The 27113-nt window shown below is 43.7% G+C and overlaps 2 protein-coding genes across 2 annotated transcripts in view; both read right to left on the reverse strand.

Moving 5' to 3' along the window:
- Positions 1–27113, reverse strand: part of LOC309553092 (uncharacterized protein) — a gene marked incomplete at both ends in the record, with an annotated part of 117362 nt that overhangs the window by 48971 nt on the left and 41278 nt on the right. The window contains 1 exon segment of the mRNA XM_082253991.1: positions 15134–15432. Coding sequence (XP_082110117.1) covers positions 15134–15432 — 299 coding nt within the window.
- Positions 13822–15054, reverse strand: LOC309552470 (E3 ubiquitin-protein ligase TRIM39-like; the record flags this gene model as incomplete). The annotated part of the gene is made up of 1 exon (XM_082253441.1): positions 13822–15054. One exon carries the CDS (start codon positions 15052–15054, stop codon positions 13822–13824), a length of 1233 nt encoding a protein of 410 aa, XP_082109567.1.

Raw genomic sequence — 27113 nt, forward strand, 5'->3', positions numbered from 1 at the left:
CATATGTATAGCACTGATTACTGTAGTAATGTCACTGGTACCCCCAAAAGTGTCAAAAATGTCAGTCAAGGGTCCGATCTGTCTGCCTCAATGTCGCAGTCCCGCAAAAAGAATCGCAGATCGCCACCATTACTCGTTAAAAAAAAAAAACAACAAAAAGGACAAAAAGCTTTCCCTTAGTTAGTAAACGCAATAACTTTTGCGCAAACTGATCAAAATACGCTTATTGTGATTTTTTTTTACCAAACATATGTAGCAGAATATGGGGAAAAGCTGCGCTAAGTGACATAGATCATAGGTGATATGATCAAAGAAATAATAATAGTGAATGTCCCAAAAGTCCCAAAATATTGAGTGATGGGTAAACAGATGAAGTCCAATCCAACAAATCACAAATGCAATCAGTATGTGTAGATACTGCTTACCGGATGTAGCAGTAAGATGAGCAGCATTAATGTGTGAAGAAGCCAAGTCAAATGGAAATCTGCAGGGGACTCCTCCCAGACGATAACCAACTGTGGATCGGTGAATGATATAATAAAAAATAAAGTAAACATAGCGTGATACTGTATAAATAAACACTAATATCTCCCGTGTACAACAAGGAAAATGATATTGTGCACCACCACCAGCACAGGCTGCTTACCAGAAGTAAGACAAAAAGGGGCAAAGGCAGATCATAGATGGACAAATTGAATAAAAGAACCACCACCGTGCTCCCAATCAAATTACCAGATAACTGCAGGCAAATCGTGTGGTATTAATCACTCGAATAGACAGGACCATCACCAGAAATCCCTGCTTACCAGATGTCGGCAACAAATTTGCATATATCCAGTCAGGGTAATGCTGATGTATGGCAGTCTGCTAATATGTGGAATTAACGCTCCCTTTAGCAATGAGGCTGGCCCGCACAAATACTCCGATGTTACATGGAATTAAATGATAAGGGGAGAGCCCATAGCGTAAAACCATTTATTGTAAAATCATAAAACAAAGGAATGCACTTACAAAAGTACGTGTAGATAGCGCTGAATTGAAGCCGTCGGCCAGTCAGCTTCAAACACCCGCCTGAGTCTCGTCTCGTAGAGGTGACGTCAGCACGCCGCGACCGACGTACGTTTCGTCAAAAACTGACGTTCTCAAGGTACGGGCGGCGCACTGACGCCACCTCTTAAATAACAATCAGAAGGAGGATCCTCCCCTTCACCTCGCCATTTTGGGGTGAATTTGTCAATGCCCAAGAAAGTGACATTGGAAGGATTTTTATTGTGATTGGTCAAGAAATGTTTTGACACAGAATGTTTTTCATACCCCTTACGTATGTTTGCTATATGTTCGTTTAAACGTACAAAGAGTGGACGCTTGGTTCTGCCTATGTATTGAAATCCACACGAGCACTGGAGGAGATAAACTACCCCAGTGCTCGTGCAGGAAATAAAGGGTTTGATATCAAAGAGCTTACCAGTGCTTGTTGATCTAAAGGACTTGGTGTTTTTACATTTGATGTGATTTAAACGGCATACCTGACACCTATTACATCTATAGAAACCCTTTAAATGATCCAAAAAGGTAGGTCTAGCCACAGGGGCCTCAATAACATTGGGGGCCAATAGATCCCTCAAATTTGAGGTACCCTTAAATATGACTCTCGGTCTGTCTGGCAAAATTTGGTGCAGAACTGGGTCATTGTCCAAAATGTGCCAATGCCGTGTTATCAGCCTCTTGATATCCATGGCCTGTTTTGAGTAGGTGGTTATAAACGAGGGACTCGATGTAAAGTCATCCTGTGCTACCACTGGACGTGTCACCAACAGTTGGGATCTGTCCATCGAGCTGACAAGCTCCAGGGACCCACGGAGAAAGTCTGGGTCATACCCCTTAGCAACGAATCTCTCCGTGAGAACCTGGGCCTGTTGATTGAATTCAGCCATATCAGAGCAATTGCGACGGATGCGCATATACTGCCCCTTAGGCACAGCTCTAAGCCAAGAGCTGTGATGGCAGCTGTCTACCGGTATATACGCATTACGGTCCGTCGCTTTAAAAAATGTAGAAGTAACAAAAGAACCTTCTCTGATAGAGATGGACAGATCCAAAAAGTTAATGGCTGTCTGGCTCAATTCATAATTCAGAACTATTCCTCTTGAGTTATTATTGAGGGAATCCAAGAAGGAAATTGGGTTCTGTTTATTTCCATCCCATAGGAGGAGGATGTCATCAATATACCTGGCCCATAGCAAGACTTGGGGTCTAGCATGGGCATAGATGACATCCTCCTCCCACTGGGCCATAAAGAGATTGGCCAATGATGGAGCGTACTTTGCGCCCATGGCAACACCAGTGTCTTGCCTATAAAACTGGCCTCCGAACTAAAAGTAGTTATGCTTTGTCACATAACTAAGTAGTTCCATTATGAAATCAATCTGTATATGAGGCAACACTGAATCTCTCCTGAGAAACTTGAAAACTGCATCCAGACCGAGATCATGGGGAATAACAGTATATAGCGACGAAACGTCGGCTGTAACCATCCACATGTTCTCGGTGGGGACCAACCCAGACAGTAAATTTATAATGTGTCTACTATCTCGGACATAAGAAGGCATCCTTTGAACCAAAGGCTGCAAGTAGAAGTCTATATACTTCCCCACCCGGGACGTCACAGAGTCAATGCCACTGACTATGGGACGCCCCGGGGGGGAAGTAAGGCTCTTGTGAACCTTGGGCAAATAGTAAATTATTGGTGTACGAGGACACTTAGGTACCAAATGTAATCTTTCTTTCTTATTCAGAATATCCAACTGATGCCCTTTGTCCAACAAACTCTCAAGTTCCCATTTGTACTTAAACTTGGGGTCATGGAAGAGAGGGGTGTATGTCAAACGATCGTTTAAAATACGATACATCTCTGTTTCGTAGTCAGATCTATCTAAGACAACTATCGCTCCCCCCTTATCAGCAGGTCTAATAATCAATTGCTTATTATTGCAAAGTGAATCTAGACCATCTTGTAGATCTTTAAGCATACGGCATTTTTTGACATTCAATTTCTCAAGGTCCCTAAGGAGAACATCCCTAAACACCTTTACTGAAGGAGCCATAGAACCCGGAGGATTGAATGTAGAGGCATTGGAGAGACCAGAATGTTGGAAATTAGTCGAAACTATACGGTTGTCCTTGATGGGATTACTAGTGACATATCTCTTGATGTTAATTTTCCTTATAAATTTATGGATATCCATATAAGTTTCAAATTTATTGATGGTTTTGGGGGGGGCATATTTCAAACCCTTGTCCAGAATTTGTTTTTCTGATTCTGTCAAGGCAGTTTTGCTAAGGTTGAATATGCCCGCCCCCGTTACATTTTGGCTTTTTTTAGATTGGACTCTCCTTCCTCCTCTTGAGCCTCGCTTGGTTCTGCTAATCTCTTTTTTCCTTGGTTGGCCTTGGGAAAACCCCAACCCGGGTAACTTTGATTAGCAGTTAATGTAAGGCTAGTGGCTCCTATTTCCTGTTCCTTTTGTTGTTGGTTTAAACCGGATACAGGTTGGGCCAGATTGTCAGGACCCACATTGTCCCTTAATGGGAAAAACTGGTTCCTAGTTGGAACATTATATTGATATCCTGTTTGGCGCTGACCTCGTTGGGGGTATTCTTCCTCGAAATCGGGAACACACCCCTAGGGACACACTTAACCTCTCCTTCCCCAATAAAGTTAACCCCTTCCCTGCCAGTGTCATTTTTACAGTAACAGTGCATATGTATAGCACTGATTACTGTAGTAATGTCACTGGTACCCCCAAAAGTGTCAAAAATGTCAGTCAAGGGTCCGATCTGTCTCCCTCAATGTCGCAGTCCCGCATAAAAAATCGCAGATCGCCGCCATTACTCGTTAAAAAAAAAAACAACAAAAAGGACAAAAAGCTTTCCCTTAGTTAGTAAACGCAATAACTTTTGTGCAAACCGATCAAAATACGCTTATTGTGATTTTTTTTTTTTACCAAACATATGTAGCAGAAAACAAATTGGCCAAAAATGTTAAAAAATTTTGATTTTTACATTTTTTGGGGGGAATTTCATATAAAAAATGTGAAAAATATTGTTATTTTTGCAAAATTGTCGCTCTTTTTTTGTTTATAGCGCATGATCAAAAAATCGCACAGGTGATCAAATACCACCAATAGAAAGCTCTGTTTGTGGGAAAAAAAGGACGTTCATTTCACTTGGGTACAGCGTCGCATGACCGCGCAATTGTCCGTTAAAATCACGCAGTGCCGAATAGCAAAATAGGGCCTGGTCAGGAAGGGGGTAAAATCTTCCGGGGCTTAAGTGGTTAATTAAAATCAAGCCCAATATAATTGCACTCACGTAGGATAAAACACTATGGGCGCATCTAGTTATCTAGAGGGTCTGAGGTATTCCTTCAGTCCTTACCACCTCCACGATGGCGCAACGGACCTCCGGAAAGTACCTCCACGATGGCGCAACGGACCTCCGGAAAGTACCTCCACTCACCTGATCACTATCTTCCGGTCTGCCGTGTAGCCGCACCCTGACACGTGTTTCGTCACATCCGACTTTGTCAAAGGGGGGGTGGCTACACGGCATGGCAGACCGGCTTTTTAATCCTCCCTTCATTGATTTGTTCATTTATACATAGTTATATGTGTATGACGCGGATTCATTTATATTTTGTTTTGGGTTAATGCGCGGCTAGTGGGAATATAATTTCACTTTAATTAATTGTTAATCTGGTTTAAAGCCACAACACTGTATATGTGTGTTTATAATATTTGAGCACCATTTATTGGAGTACACATTATATTTTTTTTTTGTTCTCACTGTGGTGTACTCCACAATTATTAGCGCAAGAGTTTTCCTTTATTTTCATTTATTTAGATTGTTTGCATATATCTGTACATATATTTCGGTCAGCGATTTTTGCACATTTATATGGTATGAATATTTGTTAGTGGTGTCATATGTACACATTTTAGAAGTCATGTAGAGTTAGTTACGTATTTTAGCACTGTGCACTTTTTTATAATCAATATTATATTTTATTATTCATAATACATATTTGGGGATGCACACATCACTTTAGGACACATTCGTGCGCTGATTTGTATCTGTTTTTCTTCCTGCTGCTGCATTCTTTTGCAGTTAATTGGCAGCAAGTATACTCTTAATTACTTTTTCAATACAGCCTTGGATTGTCCTGGCGCTAGATCAAAATATTTTTATCTTGAAGAAAATGTTTGGCCTGAACTCATGCTTGGGCGGAACTGTTTGTCCATCCCTACTCATGAAAAGTCTATGTGATGGGGGAAGTAGAGGTGTTTGTACCTGTGTAAAAGTCCTGGGGTAATGCTGGGGACCTCTATCAATCGAAAGTGACTTCCTGTGCTGCTTTACATCATTGTATCTGCTGTCTATTACATTATTATCCTGTTGCTTAGGGAGCCCTCTATTGGTTGATTGTTGCATTTGCATACTAATTATTTTCAGGAGAAAGCAGGAAGAGTTTTGTATTTGTTAACCACTTAAGCCCCGGAAGATTTTACCCCCTTCCTGACCAGGGCCTATTTTGCGATTCGGCACTGCGTGACTTTAACGGAAAATTGCGCGTTCGTGCGAAGCTGTACCCAAACAAATTTGACGTCCTTTTTTTCCCACAAACAGAGCTTTCTTTTGCTGGTATTTGATTACCTGTGCGATTTTTTGATCATGCGCTATAAACAAAAAAAGAGCGTCAATTTTGCAAAAATAACAATATTTTTCACTTTTTTTTTATATGAAATTCCCCCAAAAAAATGTAAAAATCAATTTTTTTTTAACATTTTCGGCCAATTTGTTTTATGCTACATATGTTTGGTAAAAAAAATCGCAAAAAGCGTATTTTGATTGGTTTGCGCAAAAGTTATCGCGCTTACTAACAAAGGGAAAGATTTTTGTCATTTTCTAACATAGGGAAAGATTTTTGTCATTTTTGTTGTTTTTTTTTTTAACGCGTAATGGCGGCGATTTGCGATTTTTTTTTTTTGCGGTACTGCGACATTGCGGCGGACAGATCGGACCCTTGACTGACATTTTTGACACTTTTGGGGTTACCAGTGACATTTCTACAGTAATCAGTGCTATACATATGCACTGTTACTGTAAAATTACACTGGCAGTGAAGGGGTTAACTTTTGAGGGAGGGGTTATGTGTGTCCCTAGGGGCGTGATTCTAACTGTGATTGGCTGTGGCTTGAGGTGTATGAACAGTGATCAACAGTCCTACATAGTAGAACCGTATGATCACCATTCATACACAGGGGAGAATGACAGGCGGCTTGTTTACATTAGCCTCCTGCCTTTCTCCCTCTCCACCGACGATCGCCGAGTGACCGGCAGACATTGGGTCCGCTGGTCACACGCACGGGGGGGGGAGGTCCGTGACCGAGCGGGAGCGAGCCTCCGGGGGTGCGTGCTTGCTCCCTAGACCCTCACAGGCTAGCGACGTAGTACTACGTCTTTCTGCCTGTGAGGGGCTGACCGCCGCAGTAAATAGTCGTGCGGCGGTCGGCAAGTGGTTAAAGGGATTGTAAAGGTTTTTTTTTTTAAAATAACAAATATGTTATACTTACCAGCTCTGTGCAAGGGTTTTGCACAGAGCAGCTCTGATCCTCCTCTTCTGGGGTGCCCCGGAGTCGCTTCTGGCTCCTCCTCTTCAATGGGTGCCCCCCACAGAGAGTCACTTTTCATAAGGGCACCCCTGTGGGTGCGCTCAAGAGTTCTGCTGCATTCATTGACACAGACAGCAAAACTCGGCCCCGCTCCCTGGTCACTGGATTTGATTGACAGCTAATGCATAGTTGCCAACATTTGAAAACAATTTCCAGGGACACACTTTGCAGCACAGCTATCAATAACTTACCACATCCACTTCCCTGAAGCTCTGCCCACTCCACATAGATAATCACCACTTACTTGTCATCCGATTATAGGGTCTACTCAATAAAGAGAGAATTACAGGAAATTGAAAAGGGAGGTGCACATACAATGAATTATATCATAAGTGACACACGCTCATTGAAAACACTTTGGTGACATTTGCCCTCCCTTAAGGCTGAAATTGTAATTTAAAATGGTTCTTTCAATATATGCTTTTCTAAGTTTTAATGCATACCATTATTTTTGTAAGCGAAGCCTTGCACTCATAAATCCTATGTTTATTTTTGATGAAGGGTAGTAGGTGCAGAATAGGTTTCCAATGGTCCTTGTAGCCCTGTTTAATTCCAGGAAGTGCCTCTGCCTATCTCTTACATTTTCTCCTTTGAATGCTTCTACTTGTCACAGATTGGCCCCCAAATCCATTCAAAATTAAAAGGCTTTCTCACCTTCCACAGAATATGTTCATTCCTTGCAGGGGGCAAGTAGGGTCCAGCAGCACTTCTGGGTGACGGTCTTTCTCTGCTCTGCAGCTGACCGTGGAGGCTGGCGCTAGCAAGGTGCTGCTGAGAACGAGTGCCTTTGATTTAAAAATGGCGCCAGGCGGTGCCATTACGTAACTGCGTAAGCACCTGCCTGGCCGAGCTTGTACAAGCTTTCTCAAGCCCAAGTCAGGACGGCGCATGCGCAGTTACGATGTCAGCCCGCAACCATTTTTTTACGGGCACCGGCTGCCCGTAACAGGCATTTACAGATAGCCGAGACAAATTAAATTTACCCGGGACATGGTCCTATTTGCCGGGACTGTCCCTGCAAAAATGGGACAGTTGGCAGGTATGCTAATGGCTCCCGCTGCTATTAATCTATCCAATGAGGACCCGAGACAGTGGCTGGAGCTGCTGGGCTTGTGCTCGTCCCTGGAAAGATCGGGTTCAGGTAAGAAAAAGGGGGGCTGAGGGGGGCAGCTGAAGCAGAAAAGGTTTTTCACCTTAATGCATAGAATGCATTATCGTGAAAAACATTGAGACTTCACAACTCCTTTAAAGTTTTACCCTCACATCATTGCAGAGCCATCTTCTAGAAGCAAACCAGTGAAGCTCTCCTATTTCTCCCTCTGATAAACATATGCTTGTAAGTCTATTCATTGTTTGTTAAGGTTTATGATGTATATGGATTGCACTGCTATGTACTTGCTGTGGGACTCTCCAAAGGAATATCTTTATTGTATACATATGAAAGTGACATGTGATTATATTGTAACCTCATATTATGTGATTGTATTGCAGTCTTACAGAACAATACACAGATGTCAGTTCAGTTTTGGAATGGAACACAAAGCGGCTTCTGTCAGTTCTGTTAGTTATCTGTCAGCTGAGAGTTAGTGGGATGGAATATTGTATCTGTTATTCCAGTCCCAGGACCTCAGCAGCCAGGAGGACCTGAGAATCTTCCCATACCGATCAGAAGGAGATCACCAATGTCACCAAAGTTGTAGCATCAGTGGTGAGATTTATACCTCCTCCCTCTACATTCTCTCTCTATATCTCTCTTCTCTCCTTCTTCATCCTCTCTTTGTCTTCTCTCTTCTCCTCCTTCATCTCTCTCTTCTCTCTGCCTTCATCCTCTCTCTCTTCTTTGACCCCCCCTTACTCTTCTCTACCTCCCCTTCTCTCTTTACTCCTCCTTCCTGATCTTTCAGTTTTCTCCTCCTTTTTTACTTCTCCATCCCTTCCTCCTCTTTTTCTCTTCTCTCCTCCTTCATCCTTTCTCTATATTCTTCTTCCTTTTCCCTCTTCTCTCCCCTTCCCCCTCACAATCTCTTCTCTCCTCCCCACTTTTTCTCCCTCTCTTCTCTCCTTATTGCTCCTCTAGAGGGGGTGGAGAGAAGATAAATAATCCCTCTCTTTCCTCCTCTTTTTCTCTTCCCTGCTCTCTCTCTCTATCTTCCTCTCTTTTTCTTCTATCTTGTTCCCTCCTCTCTATTCTTTCCTCCTTCCTTCTCTCTCTTTTCTCTCCTCCTTCCTCTTCTCTCCTCACTCCTCACTCCTCCTCTCACTCTCCTCCCCCCCACTTCTCCTCTTTCCTCCTCTCTCTCTCTCTCTCTCTCTCTCTCTCTCTCTCTCTCTCTCTCTCTCTCTCTCCAATCCTCCCTTTTCCTCTCTTTCTCTTCTATCCTGTTCTCTCTTCTCTCTTTCCATTTTTTTCTCTCTCTCTTCTTCCCCCCCCCCCTTACTCTTCTCTACCTCCCCTTCTCTCTTTACTCCTCCTTCCTGATCTTTCAGTTTTCTCCTCCTTTTTTTCTTCTCCATCCCTTCCTCCTCCTCTTCTCTTCTCTCCTCCTTCACCCTTTCTCTATTTTCTCTATATTCTTCTTCCTTTTCCCTCTTCTCTCCTCTTCACTTCTAACAATCTCTTCTCTCCTCCACACTTTTTCTCCCTCTCTTCTCTCCTTATTGCTTCTCTAGAGGGGGTGGAGAGAAGATAAATAATCTCTCTCTTCTCTCCTCCTCTTTTTCTCTTCCCTGCTCTCTCTCTATCTTCCTCTCTTTTTCTTCTATCTTGTTCCCTCCTCTCTCTGTCCTCCTTCCTCTTCTCTCCTCACTCCTCCTCTCACTCTCCTCTCCCCCCCCACCTCTACTCCTTCCTCCTCTCTCTCTCCAATCCTCCTTTTTCCTCTATTTCTCTTCTATCCTGTTCCCTCCTCTCTCTTTACATTTTTTCTCCCCCCCTTTTTCTTTTCTTCCTCCTTTTTCCCTCTTCCCTCCTTTAATCTCTCTTCCTTGTCTCCCCTCCTTCCTCCTCTTACCCCCCCCCCCATCTATCTCCTCTCATCTCTCCTCCTCCCTCTCTCTCTCTTCTCTTCTCTCCTCTTTCCTCTCTCTCCCCTCCCCTCTCCTCTCCTCTCCTCCACACTTCTCTTCTCTCCTCCTTCCTTCTTTCTCTCCTCCTTCTCTATCTTTCACCCTCTTTTCTTTCTCTTCCCCTTCCCTCTGTTCTCTATATTCTCTTCTCTTTCCTCCTATCTTCTCCTTTCTGATCTCTCTCACTTCTCTTCTCATCTCATCTCCTCTCCTCTCCTCCTCTCACATCCCTCCCCCTCTCATCTCTCCTCCTCCCTCTACTCTCTCTCTTCTCTCCTCTTTCCTCTCTCTCTTCTCTCCTTTGCTCCTTCCTTCTTTCTTCCACTTCTCCCCTACTTCCTTCTCTTTCTCTCTCTTTCACCCTCTTTTCTTTCTCTTCTCTCTCTCTCTCTCTCCATCTGTTCTCTATATTTTCTCCTCTTTCCCCCTTTCAGATCTGTCTTACTTCTCTTCTCCTCCCTCCACTTTCTCTTTTCTCCCCTCCTCTATCTTCTCTTCTTCTTCATTCTCTCTTTCTCTTCTCTCCTCATCCCACTACTATCTTTTTCTCTTCTCCTTTCTCCTCTCAGTCTTTACACTCCTCCTCCTCCCCCTCTCTCTATATTTTCTTCTCTTTCTTCCTCCTGTCTTTGTCTTTTTTTTTCTCTACCTCCTCCATCTTTCTCTCTTCTCCTTCCTCCTCTTTCTCTCTCTACTATAGTGAGCCCTTCCCCGTCTCTTCTCTCCTTCTTCCTCCTCTCTCTTTTCCTCACTCCTCCTCTCTCCCTCTTCTCTTCTTCTTCTCCCCCAATGACTCTCCTTCCCCTCCCCCATTCTCTTCTCTCCTCCTTTTTGATCTCCTCTCTTCTGTTCTTCCTCCCCCCTCTCTCTCTCTCTACTTTACTTCTCCCTCTTACTCTCTCTTCTCTCCTACACCCTTCTCTCTTCCTCTTGTTTCTCCTCCTCTCTTTCCCTTCTCTTCTTCTCCTCCCTCTTCTGTCTCTCTTTTTCCCCTGCCTCCTCTCTCTCTCTATATATTCTCTTTTCCTTCCTCCTCTCTCTACTCCTCCCTTTTCCCTTTCTTTACTCCTTCCTCCGCACTCTCTTTTCTCTCTTCCTTCCTTCTCTTTCTTCGTTCCTCCTTTCTCTCTCTTTTTCTATCTTCCCTTCTCGCTTTCTCAGTTTCTCCTCTCCTCGTCCCACCTTTCTCCTGGTTCCTCTTCTCTTTCTCTCTTCCTCTCCTCCTTCCTCTCTCTCTTCTCTCCTCATCCCTCTTATCACTCTCTTCTCTCCTCCATTCTATCCCTTCTCTCCCCTCATTTTCTGTGATTCCATTTTTACCTCTTTCTCTTCTCTCCTCCTCCCTCCTCTCATCTCTTATGTTCTATCTTATCTCTCCACTCATATCCTGTGATGTCACTTCCTCCTTTCTCCGTGTCATTTCCTCCCTTCTCTCCTACAAGACTCATGTTAATAAGGTGACCTTAAGTGACCTTGACCTTCAAATACTTAATGCAAAACTACAACTACATTTAGAATTTACATTGATCTCCTAGTTATAGAAAAAATAAGTGGTAATATATAAATGGTCTCATCTCTTACATCCAGCACATTATCTATGTATCCCCCTCCACACACATCACCCTCATACAATATATGATCTCCATGGATGACGAGTATTTTGGTGAGTCCATCTATGTGATGAAGATTGGTGGCAGTGCTCATCTCCGTTCCGTCCAGACCAGGCATAGAGGACTCGGGGAAGGATGCATCACTATTACAATGATTGGAGACAGAATAATAAATGACCACCAGGATCATCCTTCACTTCATACATAATGTGGGGTCTCCTCATATATGGGTGTAATGGAATCATCAGGAGGAGATACAATAGAAAACTGAATTATATTTCTCTCTTTTCCATAAATGAATTGAGAATAATAATAAGAATTTGTGTATCACGTGGACAGAGGACACAAGTCCACTCCATTCAGTCACAGTTCAGGCCTCGGAGTGTAGAACTCATTAGACAATTAAGGGATCAGTAACAATCCTGTAAAGAATTGCAGATCATCTACTGAACTCCATTTTTCACAAATCAAGCTGATATAAATTGTTCTCAAATTCATAAATGTGTCAGAGAGGAAAGTGCCTGTGTTGCCCCTAGCAACCAATCATATTCCAGCTCTCATGTCTTAGTGCTGGTTGGACAGTGACTGGAAGATTCTGACCAATATGGTGTAATTATTTCTGCTGGAGCGGAGTACCTGACCTACAGTGCATCTGGAAAGTATTCACGGCGCTTCACTTTTTCCACATTTTGTTATGTTACAGCCTTATTCCAAAAATGGATTAAATTCATTATTTTACTTTATAATTCTACAAACAATCCCCCCATAATGAGAATGTGAAAGTAGTTGGTTTGAAATCTTTGCAAATTTATTAAAAAAAAAAAAAAAAATCACTTCTATTATAAAGAAATCACTTCCAATACAATACGATTCCTTACAATCACTTCTAATTACTAGACATGATTGGGACATAAAAGATCCGAAAAATGATTGACAGAAATGATCACATGACTCCAGTGATGGAAATAGAACATGACCAATAGAAACATGAACATTCCTAATCAGGTCCTCTGGTGGACGGAAGACGGCAGGATGACTATAACAGATGATAGATGTCTCTGGGGTTATCATAGGGGAAATCTGATGTGGATTGTCAGCTCTTCTGCCAAGCACAATTCAGACCCTCATTTGCAGATTTATTTCTGGATTCTTTTCCATGAAATAAAGATTCCCCGGGACCCCTTTAGACATGGACAATACTAGTTCTATCACCTCCTCAGTCCATCTGTTCCCCTATAACACTAAATCCTCATCTCTTCCTATCACTATATGATAAAAGAACATTTCTCTATATAAATGGAGACTTTAGGAATAACATTCAGAGAAAAAAAAAATCTAAGAAAATCTCAGGGAAGCAATGAGGAGGAGAATGTCCTGGGGTCTTCTCTGATTTAAAGCTGAACTCCGGGCAGATAGAAGAGAGAAATGAAGGCAGCTCTGTAAACATGAATACAGCCCGGAGTTCAGTTCTGGGACAACGTCATATGACATTGTCTCACTCTCGCCATGATTGTGCACTCACGGGGGTGCACAGCGCAGCAATCGGCAGGAACACAGCACATCACTGATCTTGGTAAAGAGCCGATGATGCAGCTCTTTTCTCATGTGTGTCCAATCACAGCTGACCACACAAAAACAAGGACCGGCAAAGAGCCAATCAGCCCATAAGTGCCGCCTATCAGTGCCACCTATCAGTGCTCATCAGTGCAGCCTATCAGTACCCATCAGTTCTGCATAGCAGTGCTACCTATTAGTGCCCATCAGTTAAGGAGAAAAATTACTTATTTACAAAATTTTATAACAAAAATGAGGAAAACCTTTTTTTTTCCCAAAATCTTCAGTCTTTTTTCTTTCATTTAGCAAAAAATAAAATATCCAGTGGTGATTAAATAATACTAAAAATAAAAGCTTTATTTGTCTAAAAAAAAAAAATAAGAATTTGTTTTGGGTACAGTGTTGCATGTCCGTACAATTGTCATTCAAAGTGTGAGAGCGTGAAAGCTGAAAATTGGCCTGGGCAGGAAGGGGGTGAAAGTGCCCGATATTGAAGGGGTTAAAGGGCATCTGTTATGAGAGAATCATGGGGGCTGCCATTGCTAAACTCCTTTTGAGAATTCTAGTTCCCTGGCTGTCATGCAGATGCTTTACCTTCAATACTGTCTCAGTCTTTGACCGAGAACAAGTATAGAGATAAGGAATTCTGACACTTTGACTCTTACTTACAGCATTCTTGTTCTGGGACAGAGAGTTAAAGTGGTAATAAACCTAAAAACATAACTTATATATATTGAAGCTTGCCAATCTTGGGGGGGGGGGGGGGTCCCTTTAGTTATCCCTGGTGATCCTGCCAGTAACAAACTTCCTGTCTTAGGGTGGCTCCTCTATCCATGGAGTCACCTCCAAGCATTGGCTGTTCAATGAACCAATTCCATCACCAATTCCTGTGATGTCGCCAGACTCTGGGCGGAGTTCCCACATCTCCCCCCACATATCTTTACACAACCTTTCAATACATTAAATCCAGCATGGAGGGGCTCAGTGAAGGTGGTGGTGAAGGTGTGGAGGTGTCGGATTGGGTAACTCCGATCATAAAAGGAGATCTGCCCGGCCTCATAATCGAGATCTATCCTGACTCTGTTACTGGAGATACTGGTGGGTAAGAGGATTTCTTCAATGTCATGCATCACAAAATACTGATTACCAGACCTGTCCAATCCCCAGGACTTGTTATTCTTTCCAATCTCTGACTCCTCCCCTCTCCTGTCTATAGTGGGGTAACACATCCCGACTATCCATTCATTTGATCCCCCGATATCCACTTCCCAGTAATGTCTCCCTGAGGAGAAACTCTGACTGCTCATCACCTGAGGACAATACTGGAATCTCTCTGGTGTTTCTGGGTGATTCTGGTTCCTATCTGACCTGGATACAGTTTTCCTGTCATCTGATATCTGTAGATAATTATGAGCTGTGTTTCCATCCAGTAATATGTCTGCAGCTCCCTGTATATAGAAGTATACATTTACCTCTGTTATTATATCAAATAAACCTGTGTGTATGACCCCCGCCACATCCAGACCCCCTCCATCATGGAGGAGTTCCTCATGTCTCTCTCTGTCCTCATTATCTCCATCCTCAGTATCACACAAGTCACCTGTGTCTGATTCCTGTAAGACAGTCAGTGGATCCGTCATGTTACACAGCTCCTCAATGTGACGCATCTTCCTGGACAGCTCCTCCTTCTTTATTTCCAGATCCTGGATGAAATCCGACATGGAGATGAAATTCTCTTCTGCTTGCCCGGAGATGTCCCTCTTTACTCTCTTCTCTATGTCTTCCAGATGTCTCCTGAGATCTCTAAACAGGGCAGTGACTCTCTCGGTGTCACCAGCTGCTTCTTCTTCTACTTTCCTCCTGTGTTCCTGCAGACTCTGGACTCTTTCCTCCATCTCCTCTCTCTTTGTCAGAAGTTTCTGCAGAACATTCCTCAGTGTCTCCTTCTTTTTCATTGAAGCCTCATCCAGTGACTCCATCTCATGTCCTTTATGTCCTCCAATCAGACAGCAGGACACACAGATACATGTATCGTCTTTAGTGCAGAAATACTTCAAAACTTCCTTATGGACGGAGCATTTCCTTCTTTCCATGGACAAGGTGAGAAACCTCACAGTGTAGGCAGGATCTAACAGCAGGTACAGGAGAGTCCAGACAATGAGTACAGAAGACCCCGGACTCCTTTTGATCTGGCTGAGCAGACAGGAAATTCTCCACTGTGTTACAAAGTTTAATTTTCTTCTGGAGTTCAGGCTGATCCAGAAACTTCTCTCTGCATTCAGGACAGTAATATCCTCCAGACCCCTCCTGTGTATCCAGCACACCATAAATACAGGCCCGGCAGAATTGGTGTCCACATTTCAGGGTTACAGGATCTGTATAAATGTTCAGACAGACGGAACATTGCAACTCAGCTCTCAGATCTGCAGACGCCATCGCTGACAGCAGAAGAGAAATGAAACTGAAAGTCTCTAGAAATACAATTGAATGAGTTAGAACTCATCTGCACAGGGCGAGGCAGAGCTCAGCTCTCTGCTGATTTGTTAATAAACCTTTTGATGTCAGATTAGGACAAGCTCCATGACATTTAGACTAATAAAAAATATTTTTTACATTCATTTTTAACATTAGCTTGATCAGCATTCCAGCATTTATATTCACAGGCCAAAAATGGGGGTTGTGTTGCAGTATCTAGAAGTAGGACACATGTGTCTTTCTTTCCTAGCAGAAAACCTGTTATACACCCAGAGATAAAGAAAAGACAATGGATTGGCTAACCAAGTCTTCATCATCCTCCTCCTCTGTCTCCCAAAAGCAGAATAGCTTGAAGTCATCAGTAGCTGCTAGTGGTGGACGAACATCGGCCAGGGGGGTTCGCAAACGTCAGCCGCAAATTTTCTCAAATGTCTGCGAACTGCAAGTTCGCGGCGGGCCCCACTGACTTTAATGGGAGGCAAACTTTAAAAACCTTTAGGTCATATTTGCAGCCACAAATGACTTAATAGCTGTGCACAAATAGTCCCCCCACATGGACAAATGTCATAACAGAAGTATTGCAATTGGAAAAGTTGCCCAAAAATTTTTTTTTTTTTCATAAATCAGTCAGAACTGACAGCAGCCGGTAAATACATGTCAAATACATATAGGGTCCATTCACACATCTGTAAAATGGGTCCACATCCATTCCACAATTAGGCAGAACGTTTACAGACTCATTGATTTTCAATTCCAGTCTGAAAAATTAGGCATTCACAGGATAAAGAAGTAAGTGTCAGCAAGTACAGGCCCCAAAAATTAGCCAACATGCGTTTACCTGACAGCTAAGAACGTTATATTCTGTGGCTGGAGGTACATTAGGCATTCACAGGATAAAGAAGTAAGTGTCGGCCAGTATAGGCTCCAAAAATTAGCCCACATGGGTTTACCTGACAGCTAAGAATGTAGTATTCTGTGGCTGAAGGTTCATTCGGCATTCATAGGATACAGAAGTAAGTGTCGGCAATTCCAGGCCCCAAAAATTAGCCCACATTGGGTTTACCTGACAGCTAAGAAAGTAGTATTCTGTGGCTGAAGGTTCATTAGGCATTGACAGAAAAAATAATTGTCGGCCATGAAAGGCCCCAAAAATTAGGCATTCAATGAACATGTAATGCCTTTTATGCCGCTGTATTTAGCGAAGACAAGGACCAGGAATTGTTGTGGGTGGATAGCGGTCTGGCGGATATTTGTGGCCTGTCATGAGGAATTTCAATGAAACATGCTCTACTGGTCACATGTGTTGAATTCCTCTGAGATCCTTGCCTCATTCATTTTTATAAATGTGAGGTAGTCTACACTGTCATGAGCTAGGCGAGTGCGCTTATCGGTTACGATCCCCCCTGCTGCACTGAACGTCCTTTCGGACTGGACGGGGGGCAAGCCAACATTTACATTGCAAATTGTGCAAGCTCTGGCCAGAGGTCAAGCCTGCCCACCCATTAGTCCAGGGGTTCATCACTCCTCAGAGCATCAACATCGGCCGTTAACCCGATGTAGTCGGACACATGTTGGTCTAGGTGTTCCCTGATGCTGGATCCAGAGTACAGCTGTCGATGGTTCGGCTGAAAGAAGGATCTCATATCTGAAGTGACCAAGACATCTTCAAACCACCCTCTTCTTGCAGGCGCTGTCGGATTGCTACCCGCAACTGTCTCTCTGTGACTGGAAATTCCTCTGCCAGCGCATGCAGAATGCAGCATTTCTCACAGCAAGGCCTGGAAGTGCTGCATTCTGACCGCCCTCTGTGATTGTGGTAACATTTCCGCCATTTTTTGTTTGTACCGGGAGTCTAAGTACGTTGCCACCCAGTACTGGTCCTTGCCCTTTATGCTTTTTATATGGGGGTCCCCCTTAAAACACTGGAGCATGAAGGCCCCCATTCACACTAAACTGGATGCGGTGTAGTGGCCTGGCTCCAATCCAGGATAATGTTGTCCTCGTTCTCCTCCCCCCATTCACGGATAACACCAGGGATCCCAGAAAGGTTTAAAGCATGCTCTTCTTGCTCCATCCTCCTCTGACTCCTCTTCAGACTCTTGTTGTTGACTTGTCTCAGATGGAGTAGCACCCCCTGGGAATTCATCCAACATTGCAACTTCCTCATCTTCCTGCTCCTGCTCCTCGATGGCTTGATCAATGACACGATGCAATGCATGCTCCAGAAAGAAGGCGTAAGTCACTGATAGCGCCCTGGCCGTGACTCACCAGTTTGGTGATTTCATCGAATGGCCGCAGAAGTCTGCATGCGTCCCGCATGAGCAGCCACTGGCAAGGTAAAAAAAAACCCAAGCTCCCCAGATCCTGTCGTGCCACATAGTTCGTACAGGTAGTCGTTAACTGCACGTTTCTGCTGGAGCAGCCTATAAAGCATATGCAATGTTGAGTTTCATCCCGTCGGACAAATAAGACGCCTGACGGGCAGGTTGAGTAGCCGCTGAATGTCAGCAAGGCGAGCCATGGCTGTGTAAGATCTTCTGAAATGGCCCTATATTTTCCTGGCCTGCGGCAAGATGTCCTGGACCCCAGGGTATTTGGCAACAAATCGCTGCATGACCAAGTTCAGGACGTGTGCCATGCATGGCACGTGTGTTATTTTGCCCTGTTTCAGCGCGCTCAGAAGATTGGCACCGTTGTCGCACACCACTTTACCAACTGTCAAATTAAGCGGTGTCAGCCACTGATATGCCTGTGAACGCAAAGCTGAAGTGCAGTACCAGTGTGGCTCTTGGCTTCCAGGCACAACAGACGCAGCACAGCATGGCAACGTCTCACCTGGCATGTGGAATAGGTTCTGGGGATCTTGGGCGGCGCAGCGGAAGAGACGGTAGCAGCTGAAAAGGAGGAGTCAGCTGAGGAGGAGGAGAAGAGGCAGGCCTGCATGCAATCTATTAAAAAAGAATAGCGCGCAAATGCAAAAGAAATTACTACCAAATCTGAAGAGAGTCCATAAATAAAAATGGGGGTTTGGTCCCACCATATGGCCATATCGTGCTCAAGCCCACTACTGCGTCAAAGTACCCCATTATCAGTGGGTCCTACACTATCCATGAAAAAGAGATGAATCCAGCCCTTCTAACCCTTGGAGACAACACTCCTTGCTGGGAAAAATGTGCAAATGCACTACAGGGGACTCCTCCTATATCCATTTGATGGTGGACACTGATTGAGTACAGGTGTATGTGGGGGGTGGGGAGGGCTGCTCAACCTCGATAGTCTGGTCAGACCGAATACATAACAAACAGGCAAAAAATTTGGGGGAGCATACCCATGTATTTCCAAAGCTGCTGCAGCTATGAACCAAAAGACATGTATATTAAAAAAGAATAGCGCGCAAATGCAAAAGAAATTACTACCAAAAATTTTTATTTATGGACTCTCTTCAGATTTGGTAGTAATTTCTTTTGCATTTGCGCGCTATTCTTTTTTAATATACATGTCTTTTGGTTCATAGCTGCAGCAGCTTTGGAAATACATGGGTATGCTCCCCCAAATTTTTTGCCTGCATGCAATCTACAACCAAAATCTACACTGGTGCTACGGGTTACATGCTTGACGGCCATCAGAAGGTTCACCCAGTGGGCAGTAAAAGTGATATACCTTCCCTGCCCGTGTTTGCTAGACCATGTGTCTGTGGTCAGATGTGTCTTATCTTGGCACCAACACTGTGTGCCAGAGATATATTCACCTGCCGCTGAACATGGCCATACAGCATTCCAGCCCTTCTGCGAGAAATATTTCCTGTCTGGGACCTTCCATTGTGGTGTTCCAATGGCCACAAATTTACGAAAGGCCTCCAAGTCCATCAGTTCATATGGCAGTAGTTGGCAGGCTATCAGTTCCGTCAAGCCAGCAGTCAAATGTTTGGCAAGAGGGTTATCTGGCGTCATCATTTTTTTCCGCTCCAACATTGGGCTCGGTGATGGGAGTTCAGGTGCCTTCTTAGGGTGGTCGTCCCTAAGTGAGTGTTGGGCTTACCGTGACTTATGCGTTGACTGCAAAGGCTGCAGATGGCAGCACTGTTATCAGCAGCGGACACATTAAAAAAAGCCCACACTGCGGAGCCATGTGCCGGCGTCCTGGGAGCGCCAGATCTGACTGTACATGGTTGATGGCTCGCTCCAGATACATTTGCAGTCTACTTTGTACCTCTTGTGCAATGCAAGTTCCGCCTGCCTCTCCTCTCTATCTGCTGGTCCGTCTCTCCCTCTAAACTCCCCCCCCTCTTCCTCTTTTGTGGCCACCCACGTGACGTCCATAGACATGTCATCATCCAGGTCACCTTCCCCACCACTTACATTCGAGATCTCAGAGTAGGCAGAAACAGCAGGAACCAACCTCCTTGGGCTGATCTGGATACTGTCGTCAGACTGCTGAGTGGCGGCTGTTGCTACCTACTCTTCCTGATCCGATGCCAACAATGGCTGCGCATCACAAATGTCTTATGATGGATTGGAAAATAATTCCAGTGACTCAAGCGGAGGGTCTATGGTGGTGGTGGTGGTGTCTTTGGGGGTGCACACAGCAGAGAGTGAAGAGGGTGCAGATAGAGTGGATGAGTCGGGTGCTGAAGAGGAAGGCTGAGTGAGCCACTCAACCAAGTCTGGTGCATCCTTTGACATAATCGAATGCACCTTCTGAAAATTCACACTTTGGTTCCGGCCTACTGCTCCTGCCCTACCCCTACCACCCCTGCGTAACCGCCTGCCTCTTCCTCTGCCTGTCATTTTTTATATTACCCTGTGACAAAAGTCTCTAGAGTATATCTGGAAAAAGGTATATAACACCCCGCTTCAATCTGTGGTATTGGGGGGCCACAGGTTTATCACACCAGTTCTACAAATAATTGGCCAGTAACTGTTGTTACTGTGTGTAGCACAGTTAACACAGCAAAAGAGGCCACATTTTTGCAGCACTAAAATACACTCTTAGAAAAGTATACTGTTAAATAACACCCCACTTCAATATGTGATATTGGGGGGCCACTGGTCTATCACACCAGTTGTTCAAGAAATTGGCCAGTGAGTTTGGCACTGTGTGTATCAGAGTTAACGCAGCCAGCAAAAGAGGCAATATTGTTGCAGGACACAAATACACTTATGAAAGTATACTCAGATAACACCCCACTTCAATATGTGGTATTGGGGGGCCACTGGTCTATCACACCAGTTGTTCAAAAAATTGGCCAGTGAGTTTGGCACTGTGTGTATCAGAGTTAACGCAGCAAAAGAGGCAATATTGTTGCAGGACACAAATACACTTATGAAAGTATACTCAGATAACCCCCTACTTCAATATGTGGTATTGGAGGGCCACTGGTTTTTCACACCAGTTGTTCAAAAAATTTGCCAGTGAGTTTCGCAATGTGTGTATCAGAGTTAAAACAGCAAAAGAGGCAATATTGTTGCAGGACACAAATGCACTTATAAAAGTATACTCAGATAACACCCCACTTCAAACTGTGGTATTGTGGGGCCACTGGTCTATCACACCAGTTCTACAAATAATTGGCCAGTAACTGTTGTCACTGTGTGTAGCACAGTTAACACAGCAAGAGGCCACATTTTTGCAGGACTAAAATACACTCTTAGAAAATGATACTGTTAAATATCACCCCACTTCAATATGTGGTATTGGGGGGCCACTGGTCTATAACACCAGTTATAATAAATTAAAAGTGCTTTTGTCACTGTTTGTAGTATTGCTGCAACAACGCTCAACACACCAGTCACAATGCTGCGCAGTGCACAATACAAATCCACTATAATATGCTTTCTATATTACAAAGTATATTATACGTGGATTACACCCCTATATAGTGCACTGCACACCTATACCAAATAGCAGCCCTTAAAATTACTTTTGTGGACCTTAACAGAGCGATTTGTGACACTAACGATCTGTCCCTGGTGCACACAGCATACCTGTCCCACTGCCAAAAGACTGTACACCTATACCAAATAGCAGCCCTTAAAATTACTTTTGTTGACCTAAACAGAGCGATTTGTGTCACGGACGATCTGTCCCTGATGCACACACAGCATACCTGTCCCTACACTAAAAAGAGACTGTAGACCTATACCAAATACCAGCCCTGAAAAGGACTTTTGTGGATCTTAACAGAGCTATTTGTGTCAATCTGTCCCTGATGCACTCGCCAACCTCTCCCTACACTGACAAAAAGCAGAATGTGAAATGGCTGCCAGCTCTGGTCTATTTATAAGGTAGGGGGCATGTCCATGTGCTGAAATGTTTCAATTGGCTGTCCCGTTCCACCTGACGGCTGTGTCATCGGTCAAAGTTCTCCCCAATGTAAACTAATATGACCGCCGCGAACAACGCCATGTGTTCGCAAAATTGGCGGACTGCGAACAAGCTAAATTTGCCACGAACCGACCGCCGGGCAAACCGCAAGGCCATCCCTAGTAGCTGCTGAAGCTCCATGTTCTTCCTCCTCATCCACAGATACAGGAGTCAGTTGAGTTAATGAAGCACAGTATCAGCCACTTGCTGCAAGAGGATGCACAGCAAATAACTGTGTTTGAGGTTGAGGAGGAGCACATGTCTCTGCAGCTGAGGCCTAGTGCCACATTGGCTCAAGTATTGAGGAGAAGGATAGTAATGACCAGGACCAGATCCAGTCTCTCTGATGTGGGACTTCGGTAAAAAATGGCAGGGGGGGCAGGGAATGCAAGGTCCATAGGGCAGTGTATAGGAGTAGGTAGGGTAATGCATGGGGGTCAGCAGGGCAGAGGATTGGGTCATAAGAGCATGTATAGAACCTGCTGCAGCAAAAATGACATTTCTAAAGAAATAAAAACAAGCCAAATCCCATTTAAAATGACTCGCGGTTGCAACTGCCGGCTGGCGTCTATTAAACAATTAAAGAAAATTATTCTTCTTCCTTTCTCCCTCTTCTTATCACTTCTCACACTCTCTTCTCTCCTCCACATTTTTCTCTCCCTCTTCTCTCCTTATTGTTCATCTTCTTCTCTTCTCTCCACCCCCTCTAATCTCTCTCTCTTCTCTCCTCCTCTCATTTCCTTCTCTGCTCCTCTTTCTTCTCTCTCTCTTCCTCTCTTTTTCTTCTATCTTGTTCCCTCCTCTCTCTTTTTACTTCCTTCCTTCTCTCTTTCCTTTCCCACTTTATCCTTCTCTCCCTCTTCTCTCCTCATTCCTCCTCTCACTCTCCTCTTCCCGCGTTTCTCCTCCTTCCTCCTCCCTCTCCCTCTCTCGCCTCCACTTTCCTCTTTTTCTCTTCTATCTTGTTCCCTCCCCTCTCTTTCCATTTTTTTCTCTCCTCATTCCTCTTCTTTCCCTTTTTCTCTCCTTCCTCTTCTCTCCTTCTACCTCTCTCCCTCTTTTCTCCTCCTTTGTCCTCTTTCCCTTGTCTGCCCTGCTTCCTCCTCTCACCCCCCCCCCATCTTGCTCCTCCTTCCTCCACTCTCTCTCTTTTCTCTTCTTTTCTCCTCTCCTCTTTTCCTCTCTCCCCTCTCCTCTACACTTTTCTCCTCTCCTCCTTTTCTCCTACTACCTTCTCTTTCTTTTCTTTCTCCCTCTTTTACCCTCACTTCTTTCTCTTCTCTCTTTCTCCCTCTGTTCTCTCTATTCTCTCCTCTTACCTCCACACTCCTCCTTTCTGATCTCTCTCACTTCTCTTCTCCCTCTTCTTTCTCTTTTCTCCCCTCCTCTATCTTTTTTTTTGAAAAATTCTTTTTATTGATTTTTATCCCCTCCTCTATCTTCACTCCTTCTTCCTTCTCTCTTTCTCTTCACTCCTTATCCCTCTGCTCTTTTTTCTCTTCTCCTTCCTCCTCTCCTTCTTTACACTCCTCCTCCATCTCGCTCCATATTTTTGTTCTCTCTTCCTTCCTCCTATATCTTTGTCTCTTTTCTCTACCTCCTCCATCTCTCTATCTTCTCCTTCCTCCTCTCTCTCTATACTATCCTGTATCCTCCTCTGTCTCTTCTCTCTTCCTTCCTCTCTCTCTTCTCCACTCTTCCTCTCTCCCTCTTCTCTTTTTCTTCTCCCCCAATTACTCTCCTCTACCTCCCCCTCTCTCTTCTCTCCTCCTTTTTGATCTCTTCTCCTCTGTTCTTCTCCCTCCTCTCTCTCTCGCTACTCTGCTTCTCTCTCTTACTCTCTATTCTATCCTACTCCCTCTTCTATTCCTCTTGTTTCTCCTCCTCTCTTTCTCTTCTCCTCCCTCTTCTCTCTCTCTCTTCTTCCCCTGCCTCCTCGCTCTCTTTATATTCTCTTCTCCTTCCTCCTTTCTCTACTCCTCCCTTTCCCCTCTCTCCCTTCTCTCCCCTCCTTCCCCCACTCTCTGTTTTCTCTCTTCCTTTCTTCTCTCTCCTCCTCCCTCTTTTCTCTCAATTTTTTTCTCTTCCCTCCTCTCTTTCTCAGTTTCTTCTCTCCTCTCCCTCCTCTCTCTCGTCTCTCCTCATCCTTTTTATCACTCTCTTCTCTCCTATTCTCTCCCCCATTCTATGCCTTCTCTCTTCTCCTATTCTGTGATTCTATTTTTATCTCTGTAGCCTGGACCAGACTACTATTATCTGATAGTGCAGACTCACCTTCTGTACCTTTTTGGATTGTCTTTGCATCCTTCTAGTGTTGGTTTCAGGATTAAATCATCATATCGCAGAGACTGGGAGAATGGCATTGTGGGAACTGTAATCTTCTGTAAAGTTATGGCTATGTGGCTGGGTTGTTTAAAAACTATCTTTCCCAGCAAGCTCTGGAACAGTGGATCATCTTGGGAGAGGCTATAAAGGGATCGGCTAAACAGGCTTGGGCCTCTTTCTTCCTGGAACCCATCATGTGCACATCAGTCTGTCGTGCAGAGAGAGTAAGACAGCAGACTGCGGCCTACTGCACACCGCCATATCCGCCTGCAGACTCAGCCCTGGCGGAACGGATGTTCATCGCCGCATTGCAGACATCCTTGAAGCATCGCTGATCGGGTGGAGTCGACAGGACACCTTGAGACAGCAGAGCACAGCCATCTCAAGGCCACAGAGTGTGGAGGTTTGCATCACCTGTTTCCCCAGGACCCTCATTGATGGACATCAGGATTTGGTGAGAGGGTACCTGCTCAGAGTTCAGACCACATTTATCACACTTCTCTGTTACATTGAAAACAGGCACTTTGCAACTGAATCAGTTACCAAATCTCTTAGGATTATAATCAGATATCCTGCATTTCTTGTTATACTCTAAGTCATACTGGAAACTGTTTATGATATGAGCTCCAACTGCCGGTGAAGACTTTAGCAAGGCCTTGCAAGTGGGACATTTTTATATTGTTGCTCTTAAAGGGGACACATTACTGGTATCTAGACTACCCTATCTCTCATTAGGATACAGGTGGTATAGCCTGAGTGCTTCCTAATAATAATAACATATGGGCAATTGAGAGATTTACATGCATATTCCAAGAGATTGTTTTTATTGATATCATTTGGTGTTATTACAACCTGTTTTCTCACTGTATTTTAATGTCAGTTCTGCTGAACCCTGGTGGTTTATCCAGGGTCTAACTGACTAATACAATTCTACAAGTTCATCTTGCGAGTAAAAGTTAAAGCTCATTCATACTGTGTCAGTGTATTACCTAAAGGTGCATATAACCTGTCTGAACCTAGAGTGTCAGGAGGGCTGAATGGTTCGCAGGGTCAAAGCAGTGCAGAAGAACATACACTTAACAGCAACCCCCAAGGGGGTAGTGCTACACCTCTTTCTATTCTTTCCCCCCTCACTCCTCTCTCCTCCTACGTTCTATCCTATCTCTCCTCCCATATTCTGTGATGTAGTTTTCTCCTTTCCTGCCTTCTCTCCTACAAGACTCATCTTAATAAGGTGACCTTAAGTGACCTTGGCTTTCAAATACTTAAAGCAGAACTACAACTTCCTTTTATAATATACATTGATCTCCTAGTGATAGATAAAATAAGCGTTAATATTTAAATCTTCTCCTCTTTCCATCCGGCATATTATCTATGTATCACTTCCACACACATCACCCTCATACAATATATGATCTCCATGGATGATGAGTATTCTGGTGAGTCTATCTATCTGATGAAGATTGGTGGCAATGCTCATCTCCGCTCCGTCCAGACCAGACATAGAGGTCTCAGGCAAGGATCCATCACTATTACAATGATTGGAGTCAGAATAAGAAATGACCACCATGATCATCCTTCACTTCATACATAATATGGGGTCTCCTCATATATGGGTTTAATAGAATCATCAGGAGGAGATACAATAGAAAACTTAATTATATGTCTTTCTTTTCCATAAATGAATTGAGAATACAAATAATAAATTGTGCATCACATGGACAGAGGACACAATGATGGCGTAAGTTACGCGCTGGACGAAACGCGTCGGGGTGTTGGATCGTAATCACGCTACCTCACCACTTCCGGCTCCCGGTGGAACGCAGGTGGAACGCGGAAGCCACGTTACCACCCGGAGTCCGCGGCTCTGCATTTTTTTACGCTACAAACACGTTTTTTACATGTAAGTGCATCTGATTTTACAATAAATCTGTTTCCAATACATACTTCACTATGAGAGTCGTCCTTGTTTTTCCTGGTCACGGCATTCGAGAGATCTATTCCCTGTGATAAGGATATATATATACAGGTGGATATCTGGAGGTGTATTGGAGGTGCCAATTGAATACCTGGTTAGCGGTGGATACTTGCCAATTATCCTGTCTTTGCTTGTGATTCCCTGCCTGAATTGACCCCCTGTAATTAAGGGGTCTACCCCATCTAGTAAGCATTTTAGTGCACACCGGGTGACCCTGTCTTTTGGTGGAGGTGTTGGAGTTCATTATCAAGTGCTGTAGTTGCTGCTACCATCTATCTCCTATATAATTGTATATTGGACTCTATCCATTGGACTGTCATTCACTGGGAATTATCACTTTATTTACTGTGGACTGTCACCTGTTTGCACAATTATTTATTTATTTACCTGCATTTTATACATTTATTGTGGATTGCTAATTGATTGCACAGTCATATATTTATTTGCATTTGCACTTTTGGCATTTATATCTGCACTATATTTTGATCTAACTTATTCACTTATGCACTTTATATTCATAAAAGTATATTTTGGTTGACCGCAACTTTATATTAAGCAATATTTATTCTATTCCATTATACGTTTTGCGCGGTTTTGTTGCGGCCCCTGAATAGGAATTTTTTCCTTACACTTTATCAATTATTTATCCTATCACTATAAAAAAAATTGTATTCACCCTCCATTGTGCGGGTTCTGTTGGTGCTTAACACCATCTTTTTTCCTTATATATAGATATACTTGTTAGAATTTTTTGGGATATGACTACCAGATGTTAAGAAGATAAGATAGAGAAAAAACTTTCCAATACATATTTTGTATTTTATTCTTACCAAAGAATTTTGGTTCAACGATAACAATATAAATGAACAATTCAGAACAGTAAAAAATTGCATGGTAACAACACGTAGGATACCTTCCAACATAAATAAACAAATATTAATAGCTAAGGCCCCTTTCACACTTGTAATAGAAACAGGAGAAAGTCCACTCTAGAACAACCATCAATATAAC

Source organism: Pelophylax lessonae (assembly GCF_965119305.1).
Source record: "Pelophylax lessonae genome assembly, chromosome: 4".
Classification (NCBI taxonomy): domain Eukaryota; kingdom Metazoa; phylum Chordata; class Amphibia; order Anura; family Ranidae; genus Pelophylax; species Pelophylax lessonae.